The sequence below is a fragment of the Glycine soja genome, chromosome 18, assembly GCF_004193775.1.
Source record: "Glycine soja cultivar W05 chromosome 18, ASM419377v2, whole genome shotgun sequence".
Taxonomy (NCBI): domain Eukaryota; kingdom Viridiplantae; phylum Streptophyta; class Magnoliopsida; order Fabales; family Fabaceae; genus Glycine; species Glycine soja.
The window spans coordinates 877,697-896,173 of NC_041019.1; the positions used below are offsets into that span (position 1 = coordinate 877,697).

The 18,477-nt window shown below is 33.5% G+C and overlaps 3 protein-coding genes across 3 annotated transcripts; 2 read left to right on the top strand and 1 right to left on the bottom strand.

The window, feature by feature from the left end:
* Positions 1 to 501: 501 nt before the first annotated feature.
* On the top strand, positions 502 to 2,866 carry LOC114395336 (probable pectate lyase 5). The gene is made up of 4 exons (XM_028357086.1): positions 502 to 725; positions 855 to 1,592; positions 1,950 to 2,088; positions 2,282 to 2,866. Exons 1-4 carry the CDS (start codon positions 607 to 609, stop codon positions 2,501 to 2,503), a joined length of 1,218 nt encoding a protein of 405 aa, XP_028212887.1. The 5' UTR covers positions 502 to 606; the 3' UTR covers positions 2,504 to 2,866.
* A 7,768-nt stretch (positions 2,867 to 10,634) lies between these two features.
* On the top strand, positions 10,635 to 13,214 carry LOC114395979 (probable pectate lyase 5). Its single transcript, XM_028357861.1, has 4 exons — positions 10,635 to 10,780; positions 11,633 to 12,373; positions 12,493 to 12,631; positions 12,746 to 13,214. The coding sequence occupies exons 1-4, from the start codon at positions 10,674 to 10,676 to the stop codon at positions 12,968 to 12,970; spliced, it is 1,212 nt and encodes a 403-aa protein (XP_028213662.1). The 5' UTR covers positions 10,635 to 10,673; the 3' UTR covers positions 12,971 to 13,214.
* Positions 13,215 to 13,795: 581 nt separating this feature from the next.
* Positions 13,796 to 17,442, bottom strand: LOC114396312 (T-complex protein 1 subunit epsilon-like). The gene is made up of 9 exons (XM_028358218.1): positions 17,111 to 17,442; positions 16,702 to 17,020; positions 16,266 to 16,614; positions 15,946 to 16,078; positions 15,770 to 15,822; positions 15,432 to 15,534; positions 14,696 to 14,862; positions 14,316 to 14,429; positions 13,796 to 14,224 (listed from the first exon to the last, which is right to left on the bottom strand). The coding sequence occupies exons 1-9, from the start codon at positions 17,307 to 17,309 to the stop codon at positions 14,054 to 14,056; spliced, it is 1,608 nt and encodes a 535-aa protein (XP_028214019.1). The 5' UTR covers positions 17,310 to 17,442; the 3' UTR covers positions 13,796 to 14,053.
* Positions 17,443 to 18,477: the final 1,035 nt, after the last annotated feature.

An 18,477-nucleotide genomic window follows, 5' to 3' on the forward strand; every position in this document is an offset into this window, starting at 1 on the left:
ACTTAATTTCGAATAGTGGATTAGACGTAGCACTAATGCACTATAACAAATTGAGTGTTTTTGACTAAACATTAAACAATGAGTAGCACACTACCTAGCGTTTGGAAAGACAGATTACAGAGAATTAGAGAGCTTACTTAAATAGTTAGCAGAATACTAATAATAATGTGTCGTATGAAGGATGATTGGTGATTACCTTAAATCATGGAAATCTCGGATCTTATGCACCAATATTTCATTTACTTTAATTTATAAATAAATGTTAATCAATGTCCTTACAACATTAATTAAAAAAGAAAAAATATTTTTATTAGAATACATAAAATTATATTTTTCATAATTTTTTATGTTTTCTCATGTTTTATATAATAAATATTTTCTTTGTATTAGTATTTTTTATACTAGTAAAATACTACAAAAACACTGATTACCAACATCCTAATGTATATACTATGAGGCACAGTTTTCCGGTTTGTTCCCTATATATAGTCTAAAATGTCCTCACCTTCCTTCACAAGCGTACTATTCCTTTATTCTCCTTGCTTATTAGTAGTACTACTACTACTCTTAAGTTTTTTATTCTGAGGGAAGATCAAGCAGTTATATATGGAAATTCCAATTCCAATTCCACTCTCATCTATGTTACTCTTTCTACTTCTTGTACCTTGCTGCATTTGCTCTTCCCCACTTCAAGATCCTGAACTAGTGGTCGAAGATGTACAAAAGTAGGAAACAAGTTTTTCTCACTATCAACATTTTTTAAGACTGCATACATGTACTTGTGTATTTATTTGAGCATCATAGTGAAAAGGGTAACAAAACTTATGTCCTATTTTATTTTGTTTTTATTGCAGGAGCATTAATGCCTCAAGGAGGAACTTAGCATTTCTTTCTTGTGGGACGGGGAACCCCATTGATGATTGTTGGAGATGTGACCCCAATTGGGAAAAGAACCGGAAGCGTCTGGCAGATTGTTCCATTGGGTTTGGTAAACATGCTGTTGGAGGAAGGGATGGAAAACTATATGTGGTGACTGACCCTGGTGATCACCCTGTGAACCCCAAGCCAGGAACACTTAGATATGGTGTGATCCAAGAGGAGCCATTGTGGATCATATTCAAACGTGACATGGTGATCAAGCTCAAGCAAGAGCTAATGATGAATTCTTTCAAGACTATTGATGGTAGAGGAGTAAGTGTGCACATTGCTGGTGGCCCTTGCATTACTATACAATATGTGACCAACATTATCATTCATGGGATTAACATCCATGACTGCAAGCAAGGAGGGAATGCCTATGTGAGGGACTCTCCTACACACTATGGGTGGAGGACTCTCTCGGATGGTGATGGAGTGTCAATCTTTGGTGGGAGTCATGTTTGGGTGGACCACTGCTCTCTCTCCAATTGCCGTGATGGACTAATTGATGCCATCCATGGATCCACGGCCATCACCATATCCAACAATTACATGACCCACCATAACAAGGTTATGCTTTTGGGTCACAGTGACACTTTCACTAGGGACAAGAACATGCAAGTTACCATTGCCTTTAACCATTTTGGAGAAGGGCTAGTGCAGAGAATGCCAAGGTAAGAAATTAAGATCTTTATTTGGATCACATGATACTTTATTAGGGGTACCTGCTTAGCCATACCTATAGGCCAAACTTTTGTAAAAACGCAGTGCTTTTGGTCGCAATGTCAAGATTTTTTATTCTTTGATGGCATCAATTACATTTGTCTACAATTTCTCTCAATACCAAAAACTGTGACAAAATTACAAGTGGAATTTAAAACCTTGTCTATAGGCATAGCTGTATAAGTGTTTTTCACTTAATTTTTGACTTTTTACTTGAAATCATGTTAACTGATATTTGGATAAGATTCCATCATTCAACCAACGTAAATTCAAACACGCACTTATGTGGACAATCTTGATGTTTGCAGATGCAGGCATGGATACTTCCATGTGGTGAACAATGACTACACCCATTGGAGAATGTATGCCATAGGGGGGAGTGCTGCCCCAACTATCAATAGCCAAGGGAATAGATTTCTTGCTCCCAATGACAATACCTTCAAAGAGGTTAGTTGGACAAAAAAAAGATTTTTCCTCTGTTGAATTTTAATTATTGCATACTGTATAAAGTAGTAAAATATAAATTGTCACATTCATTCACTTTGTGGATTGAACATGATTAGTTTTAGAAATTTAGGTAGACATTATTATTACAGTTGTTGGTAATTAATTAAGAATGGAACTTAATAACTAATTTCAGGTGACAAAGAGGGAGAATTCACCACAGAGCAAGTGGAAGAATTGGAATTGGAGGTCAAATGGAGATTTGATGTTAAACGGTGCGTTTTTTACGGCATCTGGAGCAGGCGCATCTTCAAGTTATGCAAGAGCATCCAGTTTGGCAGCAAAATCATCTTCACTTGTGAGTTCTATAACAGCATCAGCTGGATCACTTAGATGCAGAAAGGGTTCACGCTGCTGAGCTGAATGAATGACTCATCAGAACACACCCCAAATTAATATTATATGATATATTACATAGTAATAAAGGCAAATAATGCATGCCAAGTAACTGTATCTACTTCTGGGGGAAAAAAAAGTGATTCAACTTTTTTGTATATGCAACTCTTTAGACATTTTTTTTTGTAACGACAACCTTAGCTTGTGTTCACAACACAAAAGATCCGTTTTGTGGTATCGTACATTACTAAATAGTAATGCAAATACCGAGTTGGTTGATGAGGTTGATAAACACAACACAAGCGAAAGAGTTGATTGATATAATTGAATGTTCAATGAATGGAGAAAATTAAGTAGGTTCAATGAAATGCTTAATTATCTTATACTACTACTTTCCCTATCTAGTTGTGTCTCTGCCTCGATCTGATTATCATCCCATACTGTATTTTATCATACGATTTTTCTAAGTGTATCTATAGATATTAGTTTAAAAAGTTAAATACATTTTATTAAGTTTTTCTAATTATTTAAAACAACTTGATTAATTTTTTAAAATATTGTTAATGCACTTCACTATAATTTTTTATACAACTTAATATAATTTCCAATAGAAAAATTGGGTTGTGGTCACACCTAAATATAGAGGTGTGTTGAAAGTCCGTCATGAGGACAAAATGGAACATGTTGAAGTTTCGTATCGAATGAAGATTGTGTCGAGATAAATCATATAAGTGAGGAACAATCTTCACCTTATAAGTTGATTTTGTAGGATTGAGCTAAGTTCATGAAAAACCCACTTTCATGGGTAAATGATATCTTAACATATGTAAAATCTGGTTGGAGTCTGACTCTATGTTGGTGATTCAAGTGCTGAGAAACTCGTCCATTGTTCCTTGGTCCATCTGTTGGCATTGGAAAAATTGCTTAATTTTTTGTAAATAGAATCATATAGTTTTGCTTTCCTCTCATATTTTCAAAGAAGGAAACTTAGTTTTCCCATTTTGTTTATTTTGCTTTGATATCTTTTTAATGATATTTGGGGTTATCTGCTTTGGGTTCTCATAAGAGTATCAACATCCTTGGGATGCTTATGTTTTTCCATCGATTATCGCTCTAATTTTTTTAAAAAAAAGAGTATAGATTGATGATAAATTAGTATTTTTTAAAAAAAATCCAATTTAGTATTTTGATTTTAATTATCGCATTTTTTTACATATTCAGAAATTAAACTAGGATTTTCTTTCTTTCAAATTACTAAGGTTTTATAGATTTACATATTTAGATATCAAATAATCATTTACTTAAAAAAAACATTTTTAATTCTTCTACAGGAATTTTCACAAGTGTAACATTTCATTCTTCGTAAAATAAATAAATATTTAAAAATTAATAAAAATTTTAAAAATTAAATAAATGAGAGAAAATGGTTTTTGTTAAATATATAAGGATTTCATAGTATTAAAAAATGAATAAAGTAAAATGATATTTTAGAAAATAAAGAAAGGTTTTACTTGGTTATTTATTTAATGAAATAGTAAAATAAAATTATTTTTTATAAAATAATAAAAAATAAAGTAAATAATAGGCTCAAAATATCCAAACTATAAATAGAGACATATTAGGTAAGTTTTCATATTTACAACATGTTTCTACGCTTTCTCTTCCTCTCAAATTCATTCTCTTTTCTTCCTCTTCTAAAATCCTCTCTTTTTTCGCATACACTCAAGCATGTCTTAGTAAAAATATGATCTTGGACTTGTTAACTGTTGGATCACCTTGACATTTGGACACCACCTTAGAAACTCAATTTCTCTTATTCTCACCGTTGGGATTTGTGAAAATTAATATATGTAAAGAGAGAAATTTTCCTCGCACTAAGACAGTGAAACTGAGGCTTCAATCCCTTCTTTCTTTCTAACGCTTGGAAATCCTAGTAGAACAATCAGAGGAAAAGCTTGAGGAATCTTAAGAAATCGCTAAAGACGCCGCTATCACTTTTGGACTACACACATGAGCCCACTTAGAGGTAAATGATCAATTTATTGCAATTGGAGTTAGAGTGAACAAGTGCATGGATCCTTAAAGGATCAAATTGAGATTAATTTTAGAGTGCTTTATGCGTTTTAATTTTGCCTGTATAACAATAACTACAAATTTTTCATGTTTGACGGGTCAATTGATGCCCTAATGCGAATTAAATGGTTTAATTAAGTGTTTGGATTTAAATGTTAGAAACCTAAAAATTTGGAAATTCTTGATTCTTGTATGTTTTTTTGAAATTGATTAAGGGATTTTGTTCGGTGAGAAGGTGTGATGAGACATGTGTTGTGAACAAGTGTAGGATTAATACGTTCCTCAATGTGATTATACATGTTATTGTGAAGTGTAAAGTGATGACATTAAGTTGTGAGCTATGAATTGTACAATCATACAACAGTAAGATCTTTTAAGAGCGATGAGTTTTTGCACAACGAGTATTGTGATGGGATCCATTGTGGAAACTCGACGAGTTAAATCACTTTGAGACGCAATGAGTTAAAATGATTTTGAAAATAATTGAGTAGTTGTGTGCATTGCATAGTTCATAAGTAAAGTTTGTATTTGTGCCATGTATATGTTAATATTGTGATTGAGATTAGATGTATGTGATAAGTTGAGTATGTGTTAAATTGTGAGATCACACATGTTGAGATGTTGTGTGTATTGAGTTATGAGCTATGAACTATACAATCACACGACTGTAAGACCCTTTAAGAGCAACAGGTTAATGCGCGATGAGTATTGTCATGGGTCTACTGTGAAAACCCAACGAGTTAAAATTATTTTGAGAACAATTGAGGAGTCGTGTGTTTTGCATAGTTCATGGATGGAGTCTGCATGCTAAAATATTTTTTGGGTAGGACCTGAATCAAGAGGGAAAGGCCCTAATGGATTCTTCGGAGTCTAGGCCTTGGAGTAAATACACCCAATTTGAGTATTTCTTTAAGCTTATACTGATCCCACATAGTTGAAGCATTCTCACAAAACAGTGTGACCCTGACTGGTTTCCCTATAATTTTATCTAGTGAGAGTGATTTGACTTACCAGTGTGTAGTTTGTCTTGTCATGTACTCTTAGGCACCTGATGAGGTTTTTTACTGATATGGTACAACATTGCATATAGGATTGAGTCTTAGTATATCTGTTGCATAACGTCTGTGTAATGATCATTGTGATTTGCTACGTGATGGTGGATAATGAATTGTGTGAGTGTGAGATGTTGTATTATACTTGAGATTTGTTGTTTTGAACATGTGATTAATGTGAAGGTGTGGAATGTGATTTTGTGATTAAATCCATAGGATAAATGATGTTACACAATGAGTGATAAAATGATACAAATTGTGCTAAGTTGAGTTTGTTATATTGTATATGTGTGTCTTCGTTTATCTCTACCTATTTATGAATGAAATAACTTATTTTCCGTGTGTTGTTTGTGTTTGGATCCTATGATGATCTCGAACCTTGTGTTTGAGGGAGCAGATGACTAGATGAATAACTTTAAAGAACCTTCGTTTAAAGAAGGACGTTGAGACACAATATGATAGGATGTGATATAAGAACATGAATTTCTATTTCAACTGCATGATGTTTTAAATATGTTATTTTATTTTATTTTATTCTCTTATTTAATTTGAGTTCTTTTGTAAACTTGAATAACCTTATTTTAAGCCAGATATATTTTTAATAAATTTTATTTAATAATAATGAAGTAAATGTGATATTTTTATTCACACGAATTTATTTTTATAATTTAAATAAAATTATTTTAATTAAATTTCATATTTTTATATATTTTTCTTAATTATATTTATATCAGAATAAAAAATATCACAACAATAACTTTTCATCAATGAATATTCATGTGCACGTTAGAAAGATCGTTTATCATATTGTAGACGATAAGCCTCACATGGAGTGGAAGGGAAGGGAAACAGGTATATCGTCATTGGTAATTGGAACGTAGTTCAAAGATAGGGCCATTATATGGGGACAAACATCTTTAATGACTTGTGAATGCATTGATGAAGTTGACATACAACTTCTATTGTTCAGAGGGATTGATTGATTTTCTTCTCACATGCAAGGCAATGAGTTTGAAACGCAACAAATAATTTTTCTGGCACTTAATTATCGCATTACAAAGTGACAATAGTTGAAGTTTAATTTGTGTCTCCGACAAGATACTGTTGCTATAAATGTCATCACCAAACACTGATTTTCAGAATGCATTGCACAATGAAAGGTTTGACATTTAAGCAAATACTATAAATTTGTCATTTTTTGTCCTCTATTTGACACTCTCCTCTAATTTACTCCGGATTCAAGTTTAGCATCTGACTTATTTTGCTGTTATAAAGTTCAATTGTCTGTGATGATTATATAATAATGGCACAGTTTTTATATTATATCTGTTTATTCATAGTAATACTATCTAAGTATCTAACAGTATATACAATGTTGCCTCAAAAAAAAACTGTATATATAATGTTAGGATAATTCTAATAGAGTATGCCTCCAGTTAATTAGGTGGGTAATAAAATCCTTCCTTCGTATTATAGCAGGAGAAAGAAAGAGTTTCATAAAAATTTCACCTAGTTTATATCACATTTTATTCTTATTTAGGGTATTTATGTCAAATTAATTACATATATTTTTCCTTTCTTTTATTTTCTACACACTAAAACACAAAGTGGAAAGAAAATTTTATTTTTTTCCTTTTTATCTCAAACTTTTTTTTTGGAAAGCATCAAACAACTTAAAAAATCGTCTTACATTTTACTCTTTTCTTTTCACTTTTGTTTCCTAAACCAAACATACTATAAAGGGGTTGGTCAGCATTTTCCTAATACTTATTACAAAATGATTATAAAATAAAATAAAAAAATCATTACAATAATGACAAGAAAAACAACTACTAGAAAAATGTTGTGTTCGAATTGTGTAATAGAGATTTTATCAAACCATCAATGACCAAGCACAAAACCATTTTAGATATCAAGAAGTTAAGCCAATAGTTGCGGGGAGTCACCTTTCATTGAGTTATTAGGATGAGATTGAGAATCAGTGTTCACTGTGTGCATTTTGGTCACTAGATGCAATATGCTCTCATCCTCGAGGACCTTGCTTCCTATTTTCTTCACTTTTTTGGGGCCCTAATTCCTTTGGCACTTTTTTTTCTAGGGGAGTTCTCACCTTCTACAATTTACATGTAGGACCAAAATTATTATAAACCCATCCCAATGAGGGGCCCATGATTTAACCTCTAATAATTTGCTCACATGAACAAATGAGGGGTTTCAGTTCAGACACAGTCGCTTGGCTGTTTACTAAAGATGGCTTACACGTACACTATGCTTATATATTCATAGTAATTGTTGTAAAGCCTTTTAAACTGTCCGGTTTTTTTTAAGTCAAAAATTATGTGTGTTATCCGATTTATTTAATTTTACTTGTGATGTATGATTATTACTTATTCAAAGAAATTTTATATACTGTAAGAATTAAATATAAATTCTTTTATTAAATAAATTGTTCTCAATTATATAAATACAATAAAACCTTACACTAATGTATCAATCCTTTGAATTAAAATTACCTATCCCTTTGAGTTCTTGACATAAAGGGTGTTTGTTGAATAATTAATAATATGGTCAACAATATCACTTATATAAGTTCAACTTTAATATATATAAGGAAGAGATAATCTTCCCTCTACCAGTCAATTTTTAAAATTTTAAGAGAAATGCTCATAATTTAAAAGAAAATTAATAAATGTATTCAAAATTTGCACATGTTATATATTATTCCGTGGGTTATTTAACATCAATTCAATAATTAAGTTATGGGTTAAATATATTTTGTCTATATAAAATGAATGAATTTTAATTTTGATCCATATAAAAAGAAAATATTTTTCATCCATCAAAAATATAAAAAATCGTTATTTTATATCCTTGCTGTCATGTGACATTCTTAACTGCTTATGTATTTAACGAAATGCCAACTTATTATCTCAAATAACACCCACTAGTATTTTGTGGTACAAAATGAGTATTAATTATCTACCTTAAAATGAACACAAACGCAGGGAACCAACAATAGTTATTTCAAATTTGGATGGATAAAAAATAAAGAGTTTTTTTACAAGTACTAGAATCAAAATTCAGTCATTTTAGGGGGCCAAAATAAGTGACTTAAAATTTTTGAAGGATAAAAATTAAAGAAAAATTTTACAAGATCAAAAACAAAATTTTCTCATTTTATAAGAGCTAAATACATAATTAAACATTAAAAAAAATTAATAAATTTAACTTTTCACTTGGGAGAATAAGATAACTCTTTTAATTTTAGTATCAAATTAATTTTAACATAAAGAATTTAAGTAATTTTTTTGACAATATAAAGGATTTTTATAGTTCTATCTAATAATAAATTATCATAAAAAATAAAATAATGACATTTATAATTTACTTATAAATTGATTTTAATTGATTGATAGTATATGAAAACTAAGACGCGACTTGACCAATAAATCGTTAATTCAAGTGGTTATAAATTTGGTCCATTGAGTAAGGTTTTAACTTCGAATTTTATAAATAAAAAAATATAATTAAAAGAAAAGATCTCACTAAAGTTAATGAGTCAAATTTTTTGACGGAAATTAATTATCAATGAAACTAGTAGATATTCCACACTAATGTCATGATGAAAAAAAAACATAACTCCTCTAAATTAAGTAACTCACTTTAAAAAGTAAAATAAATAATCTTTTGTCTCCCTCAAAAATAATAATAATCTTAGTCGTTGATTAAAAAAAAATCAACAACCTATATTATATATACATACATAATAAATTATGAAGATATTGAAATATCAATAGTTAATTTTCTTGAGATTGCTCTTTTTTTATTGCTCCTTTCCGTTAAAAGGGGAGTTTGTGAAAAAAAATAATTTATTATAATCAAAGGTTGCTTTTTCGGTTTTTCCTTCCAACAAAAAAAAAAAACCAAAGGTTGCTTTTTATCCTGCGAGAGGCAGGGAACAAAGAATTTCTCAACTATATGCAATGCCGGCTTTTCATGGTTCTTAAAGAAGACGTTTGAAGTTTGAACTATTTAAAAATTTATTCTTTCTGGTTATAACAATGATTTGTCCATCTAATTTTATTTATGAGAAGGTTTTATAAATGGAAATAAATACCATAATAATGTGAGACAATCTACACCCACAGCATACAATAGTCTCCTGGAAAATTATGCGCCAGACGGCAGTTTAGAAAGTAAAAAGACAATGATTTGTTAATTATTATAAATTTAAAAACAAGACAGCTATGGGACTCTGAATCATCCAGAGCAATTCGATCACAATCCGAGGATTACATGTGAGTGTGGACGTTTCGCTAAGAACCAAGGACACAACAAATTAGTAGAATCGTTTAGCCGGAGGAATCTGATATGAAAGCTACATGTAACTTTTCTTGGACCAATATTAGTATTCATCAAAATAAAATGATAGGTCAATCATCAACTAACACACAGGAACTCGAAGAACTTTGTTGTCCATATTAATTCGAGCAAAATTGTTTCAATAAAAAATATATGTTTGCGAAAAAAATTATTGGATGGACATATTACATATATGATATATGCGCCGGTGAGTGTGAAAATGTGAAATAGATCAATCATCAATAAAAAAAAAGGAATGTACCTCATTTAACGACCAATACTACATGCAGCATAATTGATGGATGATGGACAAAGAAAGTGCCAGATTCTGATGCTGTCAACTACAACGGTACCTCTTAGGCTCGAATACAGACAGATACTTCATACTATATCTCAAATTTCAGTGTATTGTAATTTTTTTCTTATCAGCATAATTTGCTAATTAAAGTAATGTGTCTATACTCTATAGACTCTATAATAGTGAGTAAATTGACCTTGGAATTTATAATGCACAAATCCCGGACATTAAACAAGGTTTTCTAGTTTAATAAGGAATTCAGAACCCTTGATCTATTTCAGTTTAATTACTACCAATATAAGCTCAACTTCTATCACTTTTAAATATAGACTGAGGAAGTCATATATAACTGTATAGTTTCTCTCTATTAATGTATTCTTTCCTCCATTTAGGTAGTTCAAGAGATTATGGCATTTTCATTCACATTTATGTTCCAGTTCTTGCTTCTTGCCCCATCTGTGATCTATGCTTCTCCAGTTCAAGACCCTGAATTAGTGATCCAGGAAGTTCAAAAGTACGTTATATATATTCAGTACTTTGTTTTCGACATGTTACAGTCTTACACACTCCCTCCCCCGTGGCATCTTTTAAAATGTTCTATCTTCAAACAAAATTACGCTCTGTCTTATTCCACCAAAATCTAATGTTGGAAAACAGAAAGATCTTGTGTCTTTTGTTTTGATTCATTTTTCTTCTTTACCACATAAACCGCATCTTGCATTACCAGTTGGTTTGTACTATTTTATTAGTCCATTACCATGAAATACGACAAAAAGTATCTTGAGATAATACTTCTTGTGTTAAACTTATTTAGATGCTATATTTTTTTTTAAAAGTAACAACTATTCATCCCTATATATTAAATTAACGTCTTAAGAATTATTTTTTAGTTGTAATTTTTCCTTAAAAAATAACGCTATGATTTTTCACATTTATATATTATCTTAAATTTTAAATTCAAATTCTTTTAAACTAATTATGTGTATTACTTTTATAATTTTGAACATTTTTCTCTTTTTATATACATCAGCATGATGCAATTCCACAAAAGAATAAAGTAGAATATTCTCCGAATGCTTTTTGTGATGAAGCATGTTACAGTGACAAGAAATAATTGTAGACATTAGCACTAGGAATAGAACAAACACATGTTAGTGACCGGCCACTACCTTCAACGATGAAACATATGTGCTAGCGACCTCAGCACATTTGTATACTTTTTCTTTCCATAGGATCATCGATTACCATAGGAGAAATTTGGGTTTCCATTCTCATGAATGATCAACATTTTTTAAGACTAGAACACACATGCATCATGTTTAAGAATGACACTGAAAGGAGCATGTTCTTTAATTTTACTGTATAGGAGCATCAATGGCTCAAGGAGAAACTTGGGGTATCTTTCTTGTGGAACGGGGAACCCCATTGATGATTGTTGGAGGTGCGACCCCAACTGGGAAAGGAACCGAAAGCGTCTAGCTAGTTGTGCAATTGGGTTTGGTAAGCATGCCATTGGTGGAAAAGATGGGAAAATATATGTGGTGACTGACCCTAGTGATAACCCTGTGAACCCCAAGCCAGGAACATTGAGACATGGTGTTATTCAACAAGAGCCTTTGTGGATCATTTTCAAGCATGACATGGTGATCAAGCTACACAAGGATCTCTTAGTTAATTCTTACAAAACCATTGATGGAAGAGGAGCAACCATCCACATTGCTGGAGGAGGGCCATGCATTAGAGTGCAAAAGAAGACCAATATCATAATTCATGGCATACACATCCATGATTGCAAAAGGGGTGGCGGTGGATATGTGAGTGACTCTCCTAACCATCGTAGCTGGAGTGCAAGATCAGACGGTGACGGGATCACAATCTTTGGTGGGAGCCATGTTTGGGTGGACCATTGCTCCTTGTCAAACTGTTTTGATGGCCTCATTGATGTTGTTCATGGCTCAACGGCCATCACCATTTCCAACAATTACATGACACACCATAACAAGGTCATGCTCTTGGGCCACAGTGATTCCTATAAAGCTGACAAGAACATGCAAGTCACCATTGCCTTCAACCATTTTGGAGTAGGACTAGGGGGAAGAATGCCGAGGTAATTAGTTGGTTGTTCTGTACTAAAACATAAATAAGCCTTGTTTTTGTTTAGCTTGTCCTATTCTTTTCATTTGTAAAAGGCAGCAGCTTGATTTAATTTCCTACACAAATTTGCAGATGCAGGTTTGGATACTTTCATGTGGTGAACAATGATTACACAAATTGGCAACATTATGCAATAGGTGGGAGTTCATCCCCAACTATTTTCAGCCAAGGCAATAGATTTCGTGCTCCAAATGATGAAGACCACAAAGAGGCAAGAGATACAAAATAAATACGACGTGTTAGTTGCATGCGTTGAATAGAATCAATAAATGGCCTTTCATGGCATTATTTTCAATAAACTGAGAAAGTCATTGGATGATTTCAGGTGACCAAACATTTTAAATCATCAAAGAGTGAGTGGAGGAAATGGAATTGGAGGTCTGAAGGAGATCTAATGCTGAATGGTGCCTTCTTCACAGCTTCTGGGGCGGGGGCAACTGCTAGGTATGATAAAGCGTCAAGCATGGCAGCACGACCACCTATGCTTGTGGTTTCCATGACAGCAGGGGCTGGAGCACTTAGATGCAACAAGGGCAATCTATGCCACTAGACTGCTAGTAGTATCGATAGTTCTTAGAAAACAATTAATTTATTTAAGTATGGTACAACTTTTTGGCTTGCCAAAACTTCCATTTTTCTAGTGAAAGTGTTAAATACTATATCAACTGTGACATCCATTCCCATTAAGGGGCAATGACAGATAGAACCGTGCTATTGAACAGGGAATCGAACAGAGTATTGTTGATGAATATGCAATAGCCTATAATCAATAATTTAAATTCGAGCTGCTGAAAGGCCACTAACATTTGACACTACACTTTAATAGACTTAATTCCTCCACTCATTCGCTACAATAATGCGTATTGCATTTACACCACCTCAGGGCCTAAAAACTGCACCACCACCGTTAGATTAAAAAATGTTTAATCAGGTTGCCACAATTAACTGATTTTTTATTTTTGAAAGGGCCATAATTAACTTTTTCTTCAGGGCCATGATTACTGCTTTTAACTTGTTATTAACCATTCCCTCAGTTCCGATTAGTTTTTCGAGATATTTTTTAAAAATAAATTGCACTCCCATCGGACAAACACAAGGTCCACGACTACATTAAAAAAAAGGTGGGTGTTTCCTGCACCTCCAAGTTGTTTCCTGCGCTCTTTTCGAAATTTGTTTTTAACCTTCTAAATTGGTCATTCTGGAAGCCAAAGTTTGTAACCATTCTGGAAGCCAAATTCGTCATTCCAGAAGCCAAAAAAGGAGTGCAGGAAGCAACGGCCTAACAAAAGGACTTTAACGCCCTTAACACTTTCGCCTAGACTACAACCGCTCAGTCGCACAACCAATCAAACAACCATTTTACAAGAGCCCAAAATAAGACTACGAACTAAGACAAATTTTCATTCCGCCTACAAACAAAGATTAAAACATCTACAAAAACAACTAATCCATAATGATCAATATCAAAAGCATAGCAATTGCAACAAAACAAAAACACCCAATTCCGATACAAACCGGGCCAAAATCTTACATTTCAAGTGAGCGTACGGACTGACTACAAACAAACCAATTGAAACAAAATACTATCACCAATTCAGCATCTTGACGTATAACATGACTGAGTTTAAAAATATCAGTACTCATATGGGGAAATGACATCATCGATTTTCAGTATCATCTTGACAACTTGAGTAGCAAGTAAGAGCTGTTGCTGCTTTCCGATCAAAGTTTCGAAGACATTTTGCTCACGCATGTCATTAGTGCCAACATCATTACAATCAATGCCAAAGTGAGGGTTATTATCCTGAAGGAAGAGTTAAGGTAAGCGCCATGATATACAGAAAAGGAGATGATGTTTAACATAGTCAAAGCAATCATCATGTTCAATCTATTACCTTTATTTGCTGAGACTTAACAGCAGATAATGTTTCAATTGGTTGCAGCCCACTATTTTCAGCAAGGGCCATTGGGATGGCCTCCAAAGCATCCCCAAATGCTCTAATAGCATACTGCACGTGAAGAAAAATAAGCAATCAATAATGCTTTGGGTTGGGAATACACAAAAAATAAAAAAATTGTTTGTTTAAGCAATGACATTACATTGGATCCATAGTCAGTAACTCGACATCACTCCTATACACTATCCGTGAATAACAAAATGATTTTTAATAGCTTCTTTAAATAGGTGGGTTCATTGGATTCACTGAAAATGTAAAAACTCTGTTTATTCTGACAGAATAAAAATTAAACCACATGAGTTTAATAATATCCATACCTGTTCTACTCCAGGGTATCTATCAGCAGCTGCCTCCACGGCTATAGAGCAAGAAATCTCAGCTGAACCACCACCATATACAATAGAATTGTTGCGGATAAGATTCCTAGCCACGCACAAGGCATCGTGAAGGCTGCGCTTTGTCTCCTCTATGATCATTTTGTTACCTACCAAAATAGAGGGATACTTTTAATTTGTCAAGGTTGATTAGACATTTATCAGTCTTCAGTCTATTTTAAAAAGCTCCACAAAATATGCATAACTTGAAAGTTGCAAAGCCTAATAAGGAAATATTTAAGGCTATGTTTTAGATTGAAAATAAAGAATGGAAGAGAAGGGCAAGTGACAGAACCTATCCATCTGTTTCCATCATTTTTTTTGTCTTCTTTCTTACCACTCAAATCGGAGGTATTGGATGGAGCTCATAATTGATTTCTTATTTTGATTTTAATTATGATATTACTGTAATTTCATTGAGTTTGAGTAATCACTCGAACCATCTCTAGCAACTAAAAGCCTACTGTTTTATACTCCATTCCACTTCATTCCATCCATTTCTTTCAATCAATCCAAACATAGCCTAGAAGTTCATAATCAACACCCAATGCAATAAAGAAATAAATACAATATTGAACAACAGTACACTTAAAAAAATATTTTTCTCCAAGTGGGTAACTAATTACATGAAATTCAAAGAAAACCAGTTGAATGAAGGAATCAAACAGTATGTCTTTACCTCCACGAATGAATATGGTTACAGCCCTTGAATTTGCACAATGTTCAATGTACAGCATTCGGTCTTTTGTTGTACCAAAGGACTTTTCTCGAACCATACCAGCCTTAAAAAAACACAAATCAATGTTGCTTTGCTTGTTGTCAAATGCACAAACAAATGAAGCATGAGACTTTCCACCCCCAACAAAGGATACAGTTAAAATGTTACCAATGCTACATATTCTGAATTACTAACCCCCACAATTGCATGTAAATTGAAAATGACAACAGACTGCAAAAAAATAAATTTTGCAGGTCCTGTAATCCCACAAAATGAAATCATCAAGAGCAAGATTATACCTTTCCCAACTTTTCTGGAGATAACTCCTGGAACCTAGGAACAATTCTTCCACCTGTATTCACAAATAGATCGTTGCTTTGTTAATAGGCATAGAAGAATATCTAAAACCCACAATGTACATCCTTACAAAGAATCCACAAACTTTCAAAGCATACATAGTTCAACTAAACCATACCAGTTGCTATAGCTATCAATTCCAACTCTACACCACCAACCCATCTGACAGCGGGCAAGTTCCTGTGCATTAAGAGATGATTTGCTTCATCGTCAAAACCCCATTGGCAAATGACAAGGGTTGCACCCACATCCTGCACATCCATTTGTCAGTTCCTAAATACAAACACATTCTAATTTCTAGGAAGACAAAAAGGGTGCCGAGGGGAATAAAAAAGATCAATTCAAATTTAAATCCCAAAAGGCTTACACACCAGGCTATAGTAAGGAAACATGGCACTTCAAGTAGAAGGTTAAAACCAAAGTAAATTGAAACCCCACCTTGCATTTCTGAACCATGTCATCAAAATACTTCTGTTCCTGCAACCTCAACGTCTGAAACTTCTCCACTGTATCAATATCAACCTTATGCTTGGTCTTTGGCTTGGGAGGCTCAAAGGGGCAAGTGAGGATAGCAATTTTAGCATCCTCAATTTGCTTAGGCATTTGAGGATGACTCATATCCTTGTCCACAACAATTCCATAGATCAACTCGGTATCCTCCAATTTACCCCCAACTTTCCCTTCCACTTTAATCAGATCCAAATTAACATCCTTCCTCGCCAGATCAGCAACAGCAAGAACAGCCTTAACAGCAATCTCAGCCAAGCTACGCTTGCAGCGATTCACACTACACCATCAAAACAATAATAAACACGTTATCAATGCAAGTTATGCACGGAGCAATTAGGTTTAAAAAAAACACAATTGCAGTTACATTTTGGAGGAGAGTGTGGTCATGCAAGTTTGAATGAGGGGCTCCAAATTAGACTCGTCGAACTCGAACTTGTTGGCGACGCGCTCGAGATGCTCGACGGCGATCCTGGACGCCATTTCGTAACCCTCGGCGATCCTGATGGGGTGAATTCCCCGCTCGAGGAGGCGCTCGGCCTTCTCGAGAAGCGCGCCGGCCATGACGACGACGCCGGTGGTTCCGTCGCCGATTTCGTAGTCCTGGCTCCGCGAGAGCTCCACCATCAGCTTCGCGATTTGGTTGTCCACGTCCATCTGGTCAAGGATCGTGGCTCCATCGTTCGCTGCAAAACAAAAAAGAGAGTGAGAACGGCACGTGCGAGGAAGGGAGGAAGTGAGGCAAGTGCGAGGGGGAGAAGTGAGAAGTTACTTACTGATGGTGACGTCGCCGTCGGGGCTCTGGAGCATCTTGTCCATGCCTTTGGGGCCGAGGGAGGTTCGGAGGATGCGAGCCACGGCTTTGCCGGCGGAGATGTTGGCTTTCTGAGCGTCCAATCCTCGGAGTCTGCTCTTCTGCTCCTGCTCCTTCAGGATTATGAACGGCCTTCCGAACTCGTCGAAAGCCAACGCCATTTTCGATCTCTCTCTTCTTTCTCTCGCACAGAACAATCGCGATTCAACGAAGAAGAAGAAGAAGAAGAAGAAGAAGAAGAAGGAAGAGAAACACTGTAAAGCCCTAACTCCACACACCTTCTATTATGCTTCCCACCTTTTTCTGATATTTCAATTACAGAACCCCAACCCGAAACCAACATAGGGCTCACCCATGCTTCTGTAAACTGGGCTGGACAGTCCAGGCCCATTTATCTATTATTAGCTAATTATTTTTTATTATTTGGAATTTGTAAATTTTTAACATTTTAATGTCATCTATCGAGTATTTTTTAAAAAAAATAAACAGTAGTAGTGGTAGTTTTTCGATGATAACATTTGGTTGACTTTTATCAAATTGTAGGAACACTAAAAAAACTTAGACACATTCTAAGAATCATAATTTTTTGGGACAACACATGGTTAAATAAAGTTTTGCAATTTAACTGAGTTTTCAACATGGCCAAACTTTCCTCTAAAAAAAAATGGCCTAACTTAACACAAGTTAATAGATATTAATGAGTAGGACAAGTTTTAAAATTTTACAAGTATAAAATTTGTAATATATATATATATATATATATATATATATAGGAAACCTAAAAAAATCAAGTAATTTGAATATCTTAGTACTAGACAAACATAATACACTATAGTAGAATAGCGTATTTTTCTTCAGCAAAAAAAAAAAGAATAGCATACTTTATACATTATTAGAATTTATGGAATAAAATAACCCAAAGTTTATTTGTTTTAATGAAATGTTGTGTTATGGAATGGTATATAATTTATATATTTTTCTAAATGAATAACTAAATAAAAGATAATGTACCAACAAATTGTTAGTTATATGATATTAAATTTAATTTTTTTTAAGTAAAATCTCGTATTTAAGCAATGTATAGAAAAATTATGATCAATTAACAGTACAATATATGATGGTGCATTGATGATGTTAGCACATTTTTATTTGTTTTCTATATTTTTATTTTTTTTATCTTATGGCATAACAAATTTTTTTACTAGATAAAAATTATAATTAATCAAAATTGAAATCAATTTGTTTTTCAAATGAGGTATAAAAAAGTGTCTCAAATTGAGGTTAAGAGACCAAACAATGATTTTTTTTTTTTTTGCTCTACCTTCTGTG

Bases quoted from the DNA above. Each gene is read 5' to 3' on its own strand.
- LOC114395336 (XM_028357086.1), top strand. From the start codon at position 607: ATGGAAATTCCAATTCCAATTCCACTCTCATCTATGTTACTCTTTCTA. The intron at 1,593-1,949 runs GTAAGAAATTAA...TGATGTTTGCAG, and splicing joins CTAGTGCAGAGAATGCCAAG to ATGCAGGCATGGATACTTCC. The intron at 2,089-2,281 runs GTTAGTTGGACA...AACTAATTTCAG, and splicing joins ATGACAATACCTTCAAAGAG to GTGACAAAGAGGGAGAATTC.
- LOC114395979 (XM_028357861.1), top strand. From the start codon at position 10,674: ATGGCATTTTCATTCACATTTATGTTCCAGTTCTTGCTTCTTGCCCCA. The intron at 10,781-11,632 runs GTACGTTATATA...TTTACTGTATAG, and splicing joins GTGATCCAGGAAGTTCAAAA to GAGCATCAATGGCTCAAGGA. The intron at 12,374-12,492 runs GTAATTAGTTGG...ACAAATTTGCAG, and splicing joins CTAGGGGGAAGAATGCCGAG to ATGCAGGTTTGGATACTTTC.
- LOC114396312 (XM_028358218.1), bottom strand. From the start codon at position 17,309: ATGGCGTTGGCTTTCGACGAGTTCGGAAGGCCGTTCATAATCCTGAAG. The intron at 16,615-16,701 runs GTAACTGCAATT...TTGATGGTGTAG, and splicing joins ACCACACTCTCCTCCAAAAT to TGTGAATCGCTGCAAGCGTA. The intron at 15,535-15,769 runs GTATAATCTTGC...TGTTTTTTTAAG, and splicing joins CTCCAGAAAAGTTGGGAAAG to GCTGGTATGGTTCGAGAAAA.